The sequence below is a fragment of the Mustela lutreola genome, chromosome 7 (assembly GCF_030435805.1).
Source record: "Mustela lutreola isolate mMusLut2 chromosome 7, mMusLut2.pri, whole genome shotgun sequence".
Taxonomy (NCBI): Eukaryota; Metazoa; Chordata; class Mammalia; order Carnivora; family Mustelidae; genus Mustela; species Mustela lutreola.
In genome coordinates, this window is record NC_081296.1 from 133,101,445 (window position 1) to 133,119,458 (window position 18,014).

Genomic DNA, 18,014 nt, shown 5'->3' on the forward strand with positions numbered 1-18,014 from the left:
CACAAGCATTATCAGAGTGGAAGGGATGGTGATCGCCTCATAAGAAGACAGCAAACCCAAAATGCCACCTGCCAGTGTTGCTGAGGAGCCCTACAGAAGAACAGCGGGCTGTCTGAAGTCTGATCATGACAGTGGTAGTGGATAAAAGAACAGATCAGAAATGTGGAGCACATATCTTGATTCCCTTCTTAAATCCTGCTTCTGATTCTATCAGGTATTTGCCACACCCTGAGTGAAAAGCAGGTAATATGAGTGTTACTGGGTATTCCCCCTATGCTAGGAAATGATACATTCCTTTAAACTGGGTTTTTTTGATAAGTCAAAGTGTTGGGCAGTGGTGAGGTTGGGAAGTGGTAGGGGCAGGGAGGGATATTAATGACTTTGTTGGTTTGGTTTTTTTTTTTTTTTTATTATGTTCAGTTAGCCAGCATGTAGTACATCATAAGTTTTTGTTGTAGTGTTCAACAGTTCATCAGTTGCATATAACACTCAGTGCTTATCCCAACACTTGCCCTCCTTAATACCCATCATCTGGTCACCCCCATCTCCCGGTCACCCCATCTCTCCACCCCTCTATGTTCTGTAATCCTCAGTTTGTTTCCCCGAGTCCAGAGTCTCGCATGGTTTATCTCCCTCTCCGATTTCTTCCCATTCAGTTTTGTTATTAACAACGTTCTAGACAAAATCTTGATGCCTTGCTGCGGTTTTCTTTTCGGTATTTCTGTGCTGTTATTTTGGATCCTGGAGTAGCTTATTAGAAAAGGACACTTAAGCAGCTAGTGAAATGAATGAACAAGGACAGAGTATAGGAATCCAGTGACGGGTAAAGCAAACTCTGGTTGGTTGGGAAACCACTGTGGGCTGCTACATACCACTTGTTCTGAAGTTTGTCTTGAGAGTAATTTTGTTTCACTTAAAATAGACAACGTACAGTTTTACATATAGATCATTGACTCATGTGATGTATTCAAAGTCAACTGAAGCTATATTTTAAAACATTTTTGGTGTTGCAACATTAAGGTTGTTTGCAGTTTTTAGCTCTTTGTTTTAATTTATTTTAAATCACTATGTGAAACACTCATTTTTTGGCGATGACTAATAAAGGCCATTTCCTTTTCTTTCATTTTAATATCTTGAATTTTGGAAAAGAATATATTTGGAATTATTTTGAGTTCTTTTAGTTATTAAAAGATGGCGGACAGTGTGTTAAATGTGACAGATTGTCATGTGGAAATTCATAGAGAAAAAAATGCACATATTTGTATTTTGTTTTATGTCATTTATATAGAAGTAGTAAAGTGTGAATATTGGTTAAGCAGTGTTAACACTGAATGGAAAAATGCCACACAGTGGTATGTCTGGATGAAACCGAGGGGATTTTTCTTTCAGAAGAGAGGCCTTTTGCTTTTGGAACAGTAGTGGAAGGAGTCCCCATTGTGGGTCTTTGTTTTTGAAAATTATTGGTCCGTCATGGTCTTTCAGTTCCAGAGAAGCTTTCAGAATTATTCTATACTCCTAAAGATCCTTAGACTTAGAAGAGTGAGAGACTTCGGTTATATTCTTCCAGTATTGTGCATTTTCATATGTCAATGGATATATGTAAAGCATTCCTGGAAAATGCTGCATTATTGTGCTAAAGTCTGTAGGCCAGTTCAACTACACTTGACCAGAGGCAAAACTCTGATTATTTAGAACTATAAGGCCTCTAATTCATCTCTTGGATGGGATGGATGAATCAATATGTTTTATTGATTGGCGTGGCTAAGTCAAACTGTTAATAATCAGGGATTCAGATGCCAGTGATCCATATAGCACTCATTTCCTACCTTAGCCTACAAATATTTGCCCATCTCTAGTGATGCTAATGAATTTGTCTCGGTTCAGTCATAAATTCCAATGTACAACCAGGTAGAAAAGGCCTATATACAGCTCAAAGCAGATTGCTAACATGATCATAGAAAGTTATAATACATCTTTCTGTAGTACATACGCTGTAGACCTCTTCCAAAATATACCTCTCCCTTCTTGCTCTGCCAGGCCCAGAATGAATTACAGTGTGTTGTCTAGCAGTATTATTGACACTCATAAATTGTATGTAATGCTCACATTATGAAGAGTAGATAGCACTTTACATTGGAACTCAATGGCTATGCAGTAACTACATGGATAATTTTTAGAGTAAACTTTAAATAATTTTTGCCATTTTAGGTGTGTCTTAGATTGTTCCCCTCTTTAGGTAGAATGAAAGAATAGTCACCAAAAAATGGTTCCCCCCCCCCAAGAACTTTCTTCTTCAAAACATTGAAGACATTTTTCCTTTGATTATTGTTTTAACCTTCCGCTCCCAATTCTTTCTTTCTTTGCTATTGGTCATTGGTCATTTATCCAGAAATACTTCATATAGGAGAAATCAGTAGATTCAGCTTAATAAAATAATTTATTTGTATAATGCTCTTACATCTTATTTCAAGTGTTTTTGTTGGGGGTCAAATGATGTGAAGACCTCTGAGAGTCTACAGTTCTCCTCTAAGTGTATGCAGAGTTATGTGTATGTTGTGGATAAGGTACATTTTCCTGGGGAGAAGATCAAGTTTCATCAGACTCTCAAAGTCCCTGACTACAAAATAAGAATGACTGATGTATAAAATGAAAATTGGAGATTAAACAACAAAACACTGTGTACTTCTGGTTAGAGTAGAAGAGGTGAAAAAGAACAGAATTTAATGTGCTGTACTTAGATGTTCATTCTAGGACATACACTGACGTTTGTTTTGTGGGCTGTATCAATGCCACAGCATTGGCTTAAGTTACCTCTGTTTTAATAAGAAGAACCAGAAAGGAAGTGTGGATGTATTTTGTTTGAGAAAAAAATATTTGCAGTAGCTTAATTCTTTTATATATAGAATTATAATTGTATCTGCCATAAAACAAGTCATCCATTTCCATTTTCAAAGCATTTCTTAATTTTTAAAAGCAAGTCAGTAAGTCCATAAAGACTAGGAGTAGTTTCTTTTATTGATAGCCTACAATTAAGACCAAACAACTGTACAGTTTAGACAAACCTCACTAATTGGCAGTGATGGCTGGTATTCGATTAGCTGCTATTGATTGGCAAATGAAATTATTGAAATTCAGATTAATGAACCGAATTGTCTATTGCCCCAATTTTCTCATTTTGGTAACATATTAAATTTTTTGTAGAAAACTCAGTACCAATTTGGAATGAAGTAGGTTATAGATGAAGAGACATAAGTAGGGGTGCCTGGGTGGCTCAGTGGGTTAAGCCTCTGCCTTTGGCTCAGGTCATGATTTCAGGGTCCTGGGATAGAGCCCTGCATCAAGCTCCCTGCTCAGCAGGGAGCCTGCTTTCCTTCCTCTCTCTCTGCCTGCCTCTCTGCCTACTTGTGACTCTCTCTGTCAAATGAATAAATAAAATCTTTAAAAAAAAAAAAAAAAGAAAAGATGTAAGTAAATTGCACTGAAGTAAATCATTTCTTCATCTTTATATTTTAACAAAATGGAGTTTTCTTGGACCGTTTGTGTTCATAGTCTTAAAGACTGGGCACATGTCTTGGCCAGCTTGAACCGCTACGACAATTTACCACAGACTGGGGGACTTAAACAACAAACATTTCTCAGGAGGAGTCCAAGATCGAAGGGCTGGCAGATTCGGTCCTTGCGAGGACTTTCTTCCTGGCTTGTGGATGACCATCTTTTCCTGTTATTGCCTTCCATGACAGAGAGCAGAAAGAGAAGCATTCTGTCTCTTCTTATAAGGACACTGATCCCATCATGGGGACTCTGTCCTCATGACCTAACTACCTCCCAAATGTCCCATCTCTAAATGCCATTGCATTGGGGATTAGGGTTTCAATCCATGAATTTTATGAGAATAAGAACACGCAGTCCATGACAGTGTGTATTTCTTTTAAAAATCTTGTAACAAATATTCAAGTAAAATGAAGACACTAATACATAAATTATATCAGTTTATCTTTGCCAAACAAAGAGATCTGAATTAAGACAGACAGAATTTAAATTCTACTATTTTTTTTTATTTTTTTTTTTAATTTATTTGACAGACAGAGATCACAAGTAGGCAGAGAGGCGGGCAGAAAGAGAGGAAGGAAAGCAGGCTCCCTGCTGAACAGAGAGCCCGATGCAGGGCTCCATCCTAGGACCCTGGGATCATGACCCGAGCCAAAGGCAGAGGCTTTAACCCACTGAGCCACCCAGGTGCCCCTAAATTCTACTATTTTGACCTCTTATGAAAACTCTGATTTCCAACCAGCTTTATGCGTGCTTTTTAAAACTAGTTGTATGTTTGCCTTTAAAATGTGCTAATCCTAAATAATAAGAGCCCATCAATACATGGTATAAGGAAAACTTAAGGCCCAAACAGTGGCTGTAAATATTTTGAGGCTTCCAAGATGGTTCATATAAATGTGATACTGCCCAAAGGCTGTTTCTGTCTCCGTAAGATATCTAATGAGGTTCTTCTGTTCAATCTGCAAAGGATGATAAAGCATTGCTGAATGGTTTTGTCCCAGATGGACTGTGAATAAGATGCCTGGTAACAACAGATCAAAGCCCCCTTGAGGCATTATTATATGCATTTATTATGAAGCATTCAAAAGTGACAGTACACAAGTCACCAACCAAACGGCAGTTATTTCATGAAAATTATGGGGGCGAGGGTGAAGTTCTCTCAAGTATGCCAACAAAATGCAATTAAACAGATTATATTGCCAAGAACAGTCTGCTTTGGGCTGATTTTGCATAATATATTCATTTCACTTGTACCCACATAGCCAAATGTTTAAAGGGTAGGAATGTTCAACTCTTTGTGGAAATCCTCAAAGGAAAGGCCTGTACGTGTTAGGTAAGGCTAGGAGTGTGGCTGTGAGCACCAAGTTCTTGCTGCTTCTAAGTGTCCTGTGTCCACTTCAGTCCCTGTAGGACCACTGAGAGATCTGAGCTGAGTGGCTCTCTGTACCACTTCCCCCTTACGTCTTGGGCAAAATTAATTTGATTAAACAAAAAGGAAATCCAGGTGTCACACATCTCCCATTGCTTCCAATGAGAGAAAAGAAGGAAGAGTGGCCTTGATCTTCCCCCAAAAGATGGCTTTCTATTTCGTTAAATCTTCAGACTCTCCTCTCTCAAATTCAGCCTCTTTTCATTGACAAAGATTTCCTCTATGTAGCTGTCAGCTCTGAAAAAAGTTGAGAATATAATTGTTGCTTTGAAAATGCACCCATTTACCTAATCATTTAGCTTTGTAGCAATATTATTGTCAATGACCCCTTTTAAGACCTAGATTTTCTGGGGCACCTGGGTGGCTCAGTTATTAAGCATCTGCCTTTGGCTCAGGTCATGATCCTGGAATCCTGCGATCATTCCTGCATTGGGCTCCCTGCTCAGCCTACTTCCCTCTCCTACTCCCCCTGCCTGTGTTCCCTTTCTCACGGTGTCTCTCTTTGTCAAATAAATTAATAAAATCTTGAAAAAAAGAAAACAGATTTTTCTGTAGAACCTTCACAGGTGTTGTAGGTAGAGAGGGTCCATCTGAATTCAAGACTGACTGCATGTGACATCTTTCTTGTTTATATTTCCTGCCTTGTTTCAGTTAACAAATTACTTCTTAATCTTAATTGCTGAAGTTATTCTTATGTCTGAACTTTACTTTCCAAGTCACACTTTGTACTGTGTACCTAACTGAGCACTGGTATTATGCTAAAGTCCTTTTTTATATTACTACTAATCATCTAATTGTTCATATATTCAAATGTATGTGTGTAATACTTATAAATCCTTACGTAGATAAATCATTTTACCAGTGCAAAAGTGGTAATGTTTATTCCATTTAGTCACTTTGAGTTTCTGATATCTGTCGTTAAACCGAACACAACTGAGATGAGAAGTACAGTGATTCTTTTTTTTAAAGTTTTTTAAAAAAATATTTTATTTATTTATTTGACAGAGAGATCACAAGTAGGCAAAGAGGCAGGCAGAGAGAGAGGAAGAGAAGCAGGCCCCCTGCAGAGCAGAGAGCCCGATGTGGGGCTTGATCCCAGGACCCTAGGATCATGACCTGAGCTGAAGGCAGAGGCCCTAACCCACTGAGCCACCCAGGTGCCCCAGAAGTACAGTGATTCTCCCCTGACTCTTTCTATTGTAGAAATCATCCTGAGTAGGAGTTTTTATTTTTTGAGATTTTCAAAACATTATTACTAATAGAGAATAAGTTGAAAATCTGGAAAATAAGTAAATTGAAATGATTTTAATAGCTTTGTTTTTATAATTGTGCATTATGCTTTTTTTGCAGGACCGTGTAAATGCATTAGAAATGGTAAGTTGAGGCGTTTTCTTTCTCCTTCTGTCAGAGTTACTGCTTGTCCTGAGGTGGATTTCAGAGCACTCCCCGAAAGAAGCAGTTCGAGAAACCATTTCTAAAACTAATCTAGAATTCAAAGGGAGGATAAGCTAAACTATACCTGAAAAGTATATATGGATACAGAAAAGTATATGGATACAGATTTTTTTTTAAGTGAAAAAAGAGAAAAACAAAAATGTGCCTATTTCACTAGTCACTGCTCTCTCAAGACTGAGGATACCAAGATGTACTAATCCATGGAAAGCATAATTAGCTCAAGTATAAATAGCTTAAAGCATAAATAGCTTAAGTATACTCAGTATCCTATATGCTTGTATCTTTATTGCCCAATCACTAAAAGGACTGGTTGATCAGAAGCTGAGATTGGGAAACTGTTTATACTTCGAAGTACAGATATTCAACCTTAATATTTTGGTACATGGTTTTCACGAATACTCAAATAATGTTAAAAGCTGGTCGGCCTTTTTCTCAATAATTTTGCCTGTAGGAATCTAGCATTAGGGAATGAATTTTTTAAGGTGAGTGAATGTAAAGACTACGTGTTTGCAATATTTTATGATAAAATGATTTATTTTAAATGATTTTAGGGAGAAGGGGGGACAACTTAATTGTTGGACAATATAGTACTGAATGATTGGATAAAGGTGTGGACTTTTCCGTCCAGCATACCACTGCTGTTACGGAAAAGGCTTATAATAGAAAACAAGCTGAAAAGACAAAATCATGTGTACTTCAGTGATAACAAGGTAATGATAGACGTATGAATAAAGAATAGAAGAGACTTGAGAAAAACTCATAAAAATGACTTGTTAGATGAGAGGACTGTGATTTCATTCCTTTCTCTATTTTTTCAAGTTTTATAAAATGTTATATTCCTTTTATAAATAAACCTTTTTGGAGTAAAAACCATGTGAATTGGAAGAATGGTAAAATAATTTATGATACCACCTTACGACAAAAGATTATTTAGTCCTAAAAAGTCATTTTTTTCAAATGTAAATATTGCTGTGCTGTTATACAGGGGGAGGGGGAGTAGAATACACAAGCATATGGAGAGTATGATGCAAATATTGAATATTTTGTGTTAAAAAAGACTTTCAGAAAACAAGCACACAAAATATTAAGAGTGGCTTGGGTCTAATGGTGATTTTTATTTTTTCTTTATATGTTTTAATGAACAGGAAAAAAATAAGAAACCTTTAAACAATGTGGCAAATAAAGAATAAAATATTTATTTTGTGAGTGTGAGAAATGGAAAGATGCTAATGGAGCTCATTTTAGTCCTATGTAAGCAAGTGATTTTGACTGACGGTGTCCAGACCCTTGTGGGTAAATAATCTATTCCTTAGATTTAACTGGGCCATTTGGAAATTACACTGACCTTCTCAGTTTCAGTATGATGACATTGTAGGTGGATAAAATGTTTAGTGTTCTTCCACATATATTTCACTTACTCTTAGGAAGTGTCTTGCCAACAGGATTTGGCTTGTGAATTAAATGCTCTTTTTAAGAGTATGAACAAAAACAGAAATTTTGAGTCTGAGGACTTAGGTTCAACATACAAAATGCCACTTACACAACATTCAGCAAGTTACTTGTTTCTTGATTCCCTCATCTGTAAAAATGATAATAATAATAGTAATTAAACTTTGTCAGGTTGTTGTGAGAATTAAGAGACAGAATATATGTGAAAATATTTAAGGCCAGACAAATGTTAGGTTATCATTATATGATTGTTTATTATTTCTTACTTGGTTTTAATTATGCCAATATACCATACAAAACTGAAAATTATACAAACAACAACCAAAATCCTATAACTCTTTTTAGTATTTGTTAGTCTTATGTGTTTATCTAATCTCTTTACTAAAAGTACTATGGAGTATGATCTTAAGTAATGCCTTATTCTAAGGGTACCTTTAGGAATAAAGGTAAAAATAAAAAGTCATCATGAGAAAAATAAAATTGATTAAATGGATGAGGCTTTTTACAGTGGCGGTTTTCTCAAGATGGTTTTAATTTGAAATAATTATCATAAGTAAAACCATAAAAATGAAAATGCTTAGTAATAATGTTAATGCTCAAATATTATGAAGTTCTTTGACTTCATATGGCATTATAAGCAGCAGATTTAATACACTTGGTAGACTATTCAACTGGTAAAGTGTTTTATAGTTCATAAAATCAAATATGCTGAAAGTAATCTCAGGATCATTTATTATTCTCTCACTAACTCAGCACTTAAACTGTAAGAAGTGGTGTGGTCTACATTTGGTTGGGTTGGTATTAATGTAGAAAGTGTTGAATGTAGGATATATGTTATGGTGATACAAGTCTGCAAAAGTTTGAAATTTCATTGTTTCGTTAGGAGATTTGAAAGGTTCAGTAGTTACAATACATGAAAATAAGATGGTCTTTTCATCATAATGAGCACCTTGATATGGCCTGTCACTAGTGATGCAAATGCTTAGGTCATTATCATGTGTCCATGTATCCCCCTCTTCCTCAACGTTTCTCTCTCCTTCACTAGCTGGTGAGCATCTTGGATTAGAAATTACATTTTAATTTGGGGTGTAAATGCATCCCAGAGCCTGTCAAAAACTCCTGCTATATATTGGACAATCCATAAACATTTGTAGAAGGAAAGAACAAAGGTCAAACTGTCCATATATGACCCTCACATAGACTGTTTTTATGACTATAGGTATACACAGAACCAGTTCAATAGTTAAAGGGAAAAAATTCCCCAGAAGCACATCAATTTATTTTTTTTCCCTAGCCTTTCTGATTAGTATTGCACTTTACTTGATGTTTCACGAAAGCGGTTATGATTTTCATTTAAGTTTAATGTGAAATTTTTAGGAAGGCACCAACTTTCTGCCAAAATATGGCATGTTGATTCTCCAAATAAATCTAAGTGATTATCTGAAAAAATCTAGATTGATAGCCCCAGTTGATGGGCTATGGATGAGACATAGCAGTGGATACTTATTGGCTACTATATAAGGCACTCTGTTGACACTGAAGAGGAAGAGGAAGAACTGATTAGTTTTCTCAAGGAACCTGTACTTTAATTGAGGAGAAAAGCTACTTCCATGTAAATAAATTAATGATGTAAGATAAAAACACACTGTCTACACCACATGAATGAAACACAATGCATTTTATAGGAACTCTTATAAAGAAAAAATATTGTAAAATAAGACATCATCATGGTCTAGGTGCTAGGACAACCATGGATCTTGTAGTTTGGGGGACATGATGGAGGAGATAGATTCATCTCTGAAATGCGAAGCATCAATAGTGTCAGTGGAAAGAGCCAGAGAAGACATCCCATGTTGGGGCTATGATCGAACTTTGAAGATAATAAGGAACAAAAAGGGGTTGTTAAAAGAATATTTTTCCAAAAAAGTAAAACTATGAAATCATGACTCTTACACAAATATGAAGTGAAGTCATGACAATGAGTTTATTTAACTCATTAATGAGAGAATTAGTAAGATGTTAAAGTTGACTTAAAGGAGCAAAGAACCACATAGGTAAGTACTGAAGTGAATTTAAAATAGATGTAAAACTGGCTTTTTCTAAGGTGGTGGAAAGAAATCAATTGAACCTCCCTTGGACAACATTTATTTGCATGTTTAGGGACAAGAATCATTTGCATTGCTATCAGTTACCTACAACTCAGAGGGTTAAAGTGGTAGCCCTGCCTTAGAGCCAATAGGGAGTCTTTAATGGTTTTTTGTTTTTGGTTTTTCTTTAAGACTTTTATTTATTTATTTGACTGAGGGAAAGATCACAAGTAGGCAGAGAGGCAGGCAGAAGGAGAGGGGGAAGCAGGCTCCCCGCTGAGGAGAGAGCCCTGTTTGGGGCTCCATCCCAGGACCCCCGAGACCACAACCGGAGCCGAAGGCAGAGGCCTAACCCCCTGAGCAACCCAGGAACCCCCTATTAATGGTTTTTAATCAGGGCTTTTGCTGGTAAATGTGGTGTGTAGGAATCCAAATGCTGTAGTTCCGTGCAGGGGTAGAGTAAAATGGTGAAAGACTGCATGTCGGAATGGGGAAGTGCATGTTGGAAATAATCCAACTTTAGAAATGTGGTTGAAAAATCAGGGGTTGGGCACTTGGTACCAAAAAGTCAGGGGTAAATGGATGCCCTTGTTTAGAGATGGGAACTAGTGAACTTAGGAAGTGGGAGGTCAAGGGTAAAGCAGAGATAGAAACAGAACAGTAAGAGTCATTTGAGGAAGTTTAAAAGGAATGTAAGACAGTTCAGCTTGGAGATATAAATTCATGTCAACTCTCAAATCTGTCTTTAGTTTGATTTCCATTAATACCATGATATTTGCATACCTTCATATTAGAGTTAGGCCTGACAAAGAAATCCAAAAGTAACAGTGGGTTAAGCAAGATAGAAATTAGTTTCTCTTTTGTGTAACAATCCAAATATATGGTGTCTGTGGCAGATACAGTGTCAGAAACCCAGGCTGCCTTCTGTCTTTTCGCTCCACTGTCCTCAAAATACTGCTTCCCGTTCCTGATCCAAGATCCCTGTACCACCTCCAGCCCTTATATTTGCATTGTAACGAGAAGGGAGAACACTTAACTTTCCTTTAGTAGAAACTAGAATTTGCACATATTATTTCTGTCCATTTCCATGGGCCAGAATTCAGTGACATGATTATAACTCTGGGATTCAAAAAGAGAACCAGATTAGCCATAGGCTTTTGGAAGTTTCAAAGTAAACGTCTAAACAACTCAAGTTTAGAAAATAAATTATAGTAGAAATCATGAAATAAATAGAATTGAATAACAGCAACACTGTGTTATAAAATGTGAATGATACAGCAAAAATAGTGTTTATGGGAAACTTACTGGCTTACATGCTTACATTAGAAAAGAAAGATAAAAAATAATGAACTTATCACACAACATAAGAAATTAAAAACATGGTATAAACACCTTAAGAACAAAAGAAAGGAAAAAATAGAAAAAAGAATATAATGAATAGAAAACAAGCATGCAGCATACAGGGCCAATAAAGTAAATCTGATTGTTTAAAAAGAATAAAAATCAATATCCAGCATGGCTGATGAAGAAAAAAAGAAGATACAAATGAATCACAGAAGAATGAAAAAGTAGATAGCACTGTAGCTATTTTAGAATTTAATCACGTACAGGGTATTGTGAATAATTTTGTAACTATACATTTGGAAATTAGGAGAAATAGCTAAATTCCTAGAAAAATATAATTTTCCAGAACAAAGAAGAAATAACATACTATGAGTAAATTTTTTAAAATCACAAAAAGTTTCATCAACAATTTTTAGTCAATTACAGTTTTCTCCAGAAAGGGCCACCAAGCCCAAATAAATTTTACAGATAACTTCTACCAAATGTTACGGGAACAGATGATTTTAATTTTATAAAAACTCTTACAGAAACTAGAAGAGGAGGGAACACGCCAAACTCATTATGAGTTGGCATAACCTTCGAGACAAAACCAGGCATAGAAAGTATAAATAAGGGAAATTAAGGGACTTTTCATGCATTAACATGGATGCAAAAATATTATACACAAAATATTAGCAAAATAAATCCAGGAATGTATTAAAAGGATAATTCATCCTGAACAAGCTGCATTTATTCCAGGAATTCAGAGTTGGTTTAATATTAGAAAATCAATCAATGTAATTTACCATGTGACAGATTAAGGAGAAATAAATTTAATAAGGTCATCTCAGTAGATGAATAAGAAGCATTTATTCCCATGATATCATTATCATCATCAAAAACCTTTTAGCAAACTAAGAATAGAAGGGAATTGACTTACTAAGTCATGTGAAAAAACCCAATAGCAAACATTACCTTAGCGTTTTGAAAGTCCTCCTTTGAGGCCAGGAACAAGGAAAGGATGCCCCATTCCACAGCTTCTGTTAGATACTGTGCATGCGGTCCTGGCCAGAGCAGTGAAACTAATGTTATTTTCTAAATAGTGTTACTGCCTATATAGAAAGCCCTAGGAATTCATAGTTAAGAAAAGGAGTTTAGTAAATTTAGTCTACAAAAGCCAGTTTGCAAAAATCCATTTTCCTTCTAACTCCAGCAACAAGTACAGAGAAAATGTAAAGTATACCAGTACAAAAGTAACAAAAAAATACAAAACACATGGGCGGTGGGGGGATCTACCAAACAGCAATAAAAATACAAGTTCTTCATAGAGAGGACCCTCATGAATAGTCAAGACACTTCTGAAGATGAACAAGTTGGGGGTGGTTTTCGGACTATGTATCAAACCTTATTAAAGCTGTGAAAATTAAGATAGTGTAGTCCTGGCACAAGAATATAAAAATAGGCCAATGTAATCAAATAGACTGCCCCAAAACAGAAATACTTGTGCATGGAAACTTGATGTCTCTGATACAACTGGCATCACCTATTGAGGGAATAAGGAGGGACTTTTCAATAGGCAGTATTTAAAAACAAAAAAATAAAATTGAACCCCTATCAGATGCAAAGATGGATGAAAGCCTCCAGGTGAATGGCAAACCACAAAACTTGAAAACAAAGTGTAGTTAAATATCCTCATGATCTTAGGATTTTGAAGGATTTCTGGGAGAAAAAAGACACTGAAAACATAGATCCAAAAGGATGGAGGTGATGTGACCACTTTAAAGTTGAGAGCCTCTGTAAGTCAAAAGACAACATAAAAAGGGTATAAAGAAAAGCACACCTAGGATATACTGGTGGCAAAATATATAGCTAAGTAGCGCTTTGTATCCAAATCAGTTTGTATCCAGATCTTACTGCCAACAATCAATTAGAAAAAGATAAACAACCCAAATTCCCCCCCTCCAAAAGAAAGAAAGAAAAGAGGGTAAAAGACATGAGCAAGCACTTTAGTTGAAAAAAAATATGTGCACATATTCAGGTTCATTACTAAACAGGGAAATGCTAATTAAAACCATGAAGATGGGGCGCCTGGGTGGCTCAGTGGATTAAGCCGCTGCCTTTGGCTCAGGTCATGATCTCAGTGTCCTGGGATCGAGCCCCGCATCGGGCTCTTTGCTCAGCGGGAGCCTGCTTCTCTCTCTCTCTCTCTGCCTGACTCTCCGCCTACTTGTGATCTCTCTCTCTGTCAAATAAATAAATAAAATCTTTAAAAAAAAAAAAAACCATGAAGAATTGTCATTTTCTTCAAAATGCCTGTATATATATTTTATGTATCTTTTTGTACCTGTGAAATGATCTTCCAAAAAAACAGAAGGAATGGGAACATGGTAGCAGAACTTCTTTATTTCCCCCTAATTTTATGATGAAATGATTAATGCTATCCCTGGGGGTAATGTTCAAAGATAGCTGGTGAGTTAGAGTCTTCAGACTGGAGTAGTACACCCCCTAGGAATATGCAAAGATTTTCCAAAGGTCTTCAGACACAAATAGCTTTAAGAGAACTGATCTGTATATCCTCAGCCTCTACAGGCACTTCCAGCAGAGTCCTTGAAGTGCCTTGAGTGATGAGGCCATCTTACTTTTCCTATTCAACCTCCTCCCTCTTAATGAGAGAGAGGCCTACCTTCCACCCATCCTGGATTACATGATGGCAGATTCCTCCAGACAGTTCAGGTTGCCAAACGAGGGGCACTTTTGATTTTGATGCTTTCATATCCTCTTTAATCAAGTCACTAATGTAAGCCTCCTTGTCCCTGTTAGTCATACATATATTATTGATAAGACAAAGAGTTTTATTAGCTAGATGAAGTATTCGGAAGGGGGCATTCTGAAATCAACATATATTGTGGATTGGTGATGGGGGGGAGGATGACAATTTTATTTGATGTCCTCACCTCTTTTTACCACCCTACTATGATCAGGGAACATATAGCTCCGGAAAACAAAACTGAGTCTTGGAAAGAAATCATCGAAAGTGTCTTACTCCATCCAGGTGACAAACTTTGGCCTGGGCTCCATGCCTTATTTTTTTTTTATCTGTTTTAGGATTATAATTCAAAAGGCCATTGTCACGGGGCACATGAAGTCAGACTTATTTTTTCCTGCCAGAAAGTAAGCCTGATTTAGCTGATTGGTTTGACAATAAGGACTAACTTTGCCAATCCGCAGGTCTAAGGTTTTAGTGAAAATCTATTTAATGCTAATATAAAATAAAAGGATTAAAAATTTATACTGATAGAATGGCATTAACATTAATAATATTTTAACTTTTCTCAATACTTTTTGCATATGTAGAACTTCCTGAAATGCCTCTAAGTGAAGGAAGAACTGTTGTAGTCATTAGACAAATCTTGGTAAATAAAACCTCTTTCGTATACCTTCCAAAACAGAAAGTGAGTGCTTTAATAACTTCATTACAGTCCTTTGGCAAGTCAAGTGGTTTCTAATTTTTTGCTTTCAACAAAATTGAAAGAGGACCTAATCGAGCTGATAGATCATTAAAATTAATTTTTGATGACAGATCACTATGTAATCTTTGCCATAAAACTAGGAAGGCATTCAAGAAACTGAGTGACATTGTTATAACCAAACTACTTTCATTGTCATGTACTTTTTTATGTGAACAAGATTTCTCAGTGATTAAATCTATAGAAACAAAAAAAAAAAATAGAACTAGAAATTAAATGGAACACTGTCTCACTCAAACAAAAGCTAGTACTTACCCATGGATGCATGAGCCAGTTAAGTACTGGAGACAAAAATCCATCCCATTAAGGGATATATTTTTAGAAGTTTTGGCATCTTTATACAGTTTACATTTAATAATTTTTCTCAAAAAGTTTAGTAGACCTGGGGTGCCTGGGTGGCTCAGTGGGTTAAGCCTCTGCCTTTGATCTCAGGGTCCTGGGATCGAGCCCCACATCCGGCTCTCTGCTCATCAGGGAGCCTGCCCCCCACCGCCTCTCTGCCTGCCTCTGCCTACTTGTGATTTCTGTCAAATAATAAATAAAATCTTTAAAAAAAATTTTAGGAGACCTAATATTGTAATGACAATTCAATCGATAAAAATATATAATACTTGAAACATTATGGTCACGGGGCATTTTAAAAATCAGTTTTTCTCTCTGTATATATACATTTGTCTTACAGAGAAGATGAAGTATGGTAAGATAACCAATAAAAAGACTTCCAAGAATAAATATTTTTTTATATTAGGACAAAAGTATGCTGGAGAAATAGACGGGAAATAAATTCAAAGGACAAAGGAACAATATAAAACTTCTGTCTTTTAAGGAGGATCTTATTTAGTTATTTTGTCAGAGGACAAATGGTAATAACAAATGACTGAAGTACTTAAAGTTTGCTGGGTAAGTTTATATGAGTAATACAAGAGTTTTATCTGAAAATGTCAGTATTTACAACAGTCCAGAAATTTCATCCTTTGCAACTACCTAAATCTCTGACGAAATGTTTAAAAATCTTAAAATGTGTGTGGGGAGGGTGAAAGGAAAGGGAGATATATAGTTTAAAAAATTATCTTAGGGGAATATCTACCCCAAATTTTGAAAATCATTGACTTGGAACAAATGTATAATCATATAGCTATAATTCATCAATATTTAATCATCTTCTCAAATCCAAGTGACCTGAAACAATCTAGTTTTCCTTGTTCTCAATGTGTACTCATAGAGATAGTATAACATACAAGATAAGTCCTAACCTGTAACAATATGGAGAAATATATACATAAATGTACGTATATTGAGAAAAATTACAAAACACTGAAATTCTTAGAAATATGGCTTTTATTTAAAAAAAAAAAAAAAAAAAACAAGCTCTTGGAGCCTTTGGCATACCTCTAAATGTTTCATTCAGCTAATATTAGTGGTAACAGATTTGAACTGTGCTCACCGGTAGATCTTCAAGACTTCAGTGTCCAAGAGTTCAGGAGAATGCCAATGAGTCTCTGTGGAAATCACCAAGTAACACTATATACTCTTCCCTCACGTGTCTGCCATTACAGTACACAATTGCTGCTGGAGTTTTTATTTTTAATTCTCTTCTTCCCACCCTGGAGCCAGCACTAGTCATGCTTCATCTTACTACGCGTGTGATCCACTCTTCAGACGCATAAGTTGTTGAGGAAGGATCATTACTCCTTGTTAGAGCAGCAGATTCTGCTTTACGGCACTTAGGAGTATATGGTGCCAATAGAGTTAACGTAGTCACTGAAGTGTCCTGGTTAAGCTCAGGAAATAACTGACTTGAGAATGTAAATCTGGCCAAATCACTGTTAATTATTTGCAGTGGTTCTTCTGAGTATTTGTAAGAATCTTAAAACTAAGGAAAACTTGCCTTTATCTCTTTATAAAACCAGAACTTGCTGTTTCAAAACCAAAGATCAAGCTAGGTTCATTTTTGGTTTTGCCAAGGCTATGAGCCTCTCATTGAAGTTGCCTGAAAGGTTCAGTCAAATTGGCTTGACACCAAATAAAACGCAGTGTGCTCTGTACAGTTTTGACCCAGAATCAGGTGAATCTCAGCAGTTTTGGCTGAGCTACATTGTAAAATTTTGGATTTGTTCGAACTTGACACTTCCTGGGAACCCATTCAAACTGAAACCGGAAAAAGTTTTTGCACAAACCCTGTCCTAGCCCGTTCTGCCAAGTTTCCCACTGCTCTAATGTTAGTCTACCTTCTGTATATTCACATTGAGGGCAAGCGGAAATATCCTCATGAATCTCTCATGAGGGATCTTGGTGGAAACAATCTAGACATTCTCCTTTCGCCACCTTGTCCCAAAATACAGAGCCTGTTTTCTGCATTCGTCAGTATTAAAGTATGTATGTTTTCCAATAATGGGGTCTTCTTCAAAGGGTTAAAGTTCTAAAACATGACTGTATTTAAGGTCAAGTGAAGAAAATACTACTCAGACAAATAGGCTGTGTGTTCAGAGTTGCTTCCTTATGGCAGAAGGTGATGACCAGTTTAAAAATGTAAGACTTCCTTCAGCCTGCAAAAAATGGTTTCTTACAGCCCTGTCAAATTTCTCATAAACACGGTCACATAGGGAAAGTGTCACCGAGAAATTACATAATGAATACAGCTTCACCAGCAGATGAATTTAATATTATCGAATTGCTCCGTGTTTGGAGGTCAGACTGACAGCTTCATATTTGATGCTGATAAGTAGACACACCGCCCGCCTAACTGCTTTGCTAGACAATGTGTTTCACAGCCCTGCTCTAAATGCTATCAGTAAGAGGGCATTCTCTCCATAAGAAGCTCTTGCTTTATATTGTGGAGATCATATGAGTGTATATTCCAAAACACAATGGAAGGGTCTTTCTGAAAAATATAATACATAGAAGAAATGCTTTCTGTTTACCCTAAGAGAACATATATGGGTGAAATCTCAGAGTAACAGTGTATGCAGTCTTTTTTAACTACCACTTAACTTTAACTTTTTTAACTCTAACTTAACTATAAAACAAAATGTTGGTATTGTACCCTTAATAATATGGTTGGTGGGAGTAGTAGGTATTACATTTTTGAAATGGCCTTTAAATAGAAAGCTGTTTGGGAGATTTTCATTTTGTGCATCTAGTTTTAACCAATTACAAGTTTCAGCTGAAAATTATTACATGCCTAGTTTAAGTGAT

At 36.2% G+C, this 18,014-nt stretch overlaps 1 protein-coding gene across 12 annotated transcripts in view; it reads left to right on the forward strand.

Moving 5' to 3' along the window:
* The window catches only part of CEP128 (centrosomal protein 128), a 393,959-nt gene that overhangs the window by 334,216 nt on the left and 41,729 nt on the right, over positions 1–18,014 (forward strand). For 9 of the 12 annotated variants that reach the window (XM_059182630.1, XM_059182635.1, XM_059182632.1 and 6 more), the window contains one exon: positions 6,329–6,352. The exons of 1 other annotated variant lie outside the window; for it this stretch is intronic. In XM_059182630.1, the coding sequence (XP_059038613.1) occupies positions 6,329–6,352 (24 nt within the window). Of the gene's footprint in view, positions 1–6,324; positions 6,353–18,014 lie in introns of all 12 variants that reach the window. 2 more of the 12 variants (XR_009355799.1, XM_059182638.1) reach the window with 1 other exon arrangement.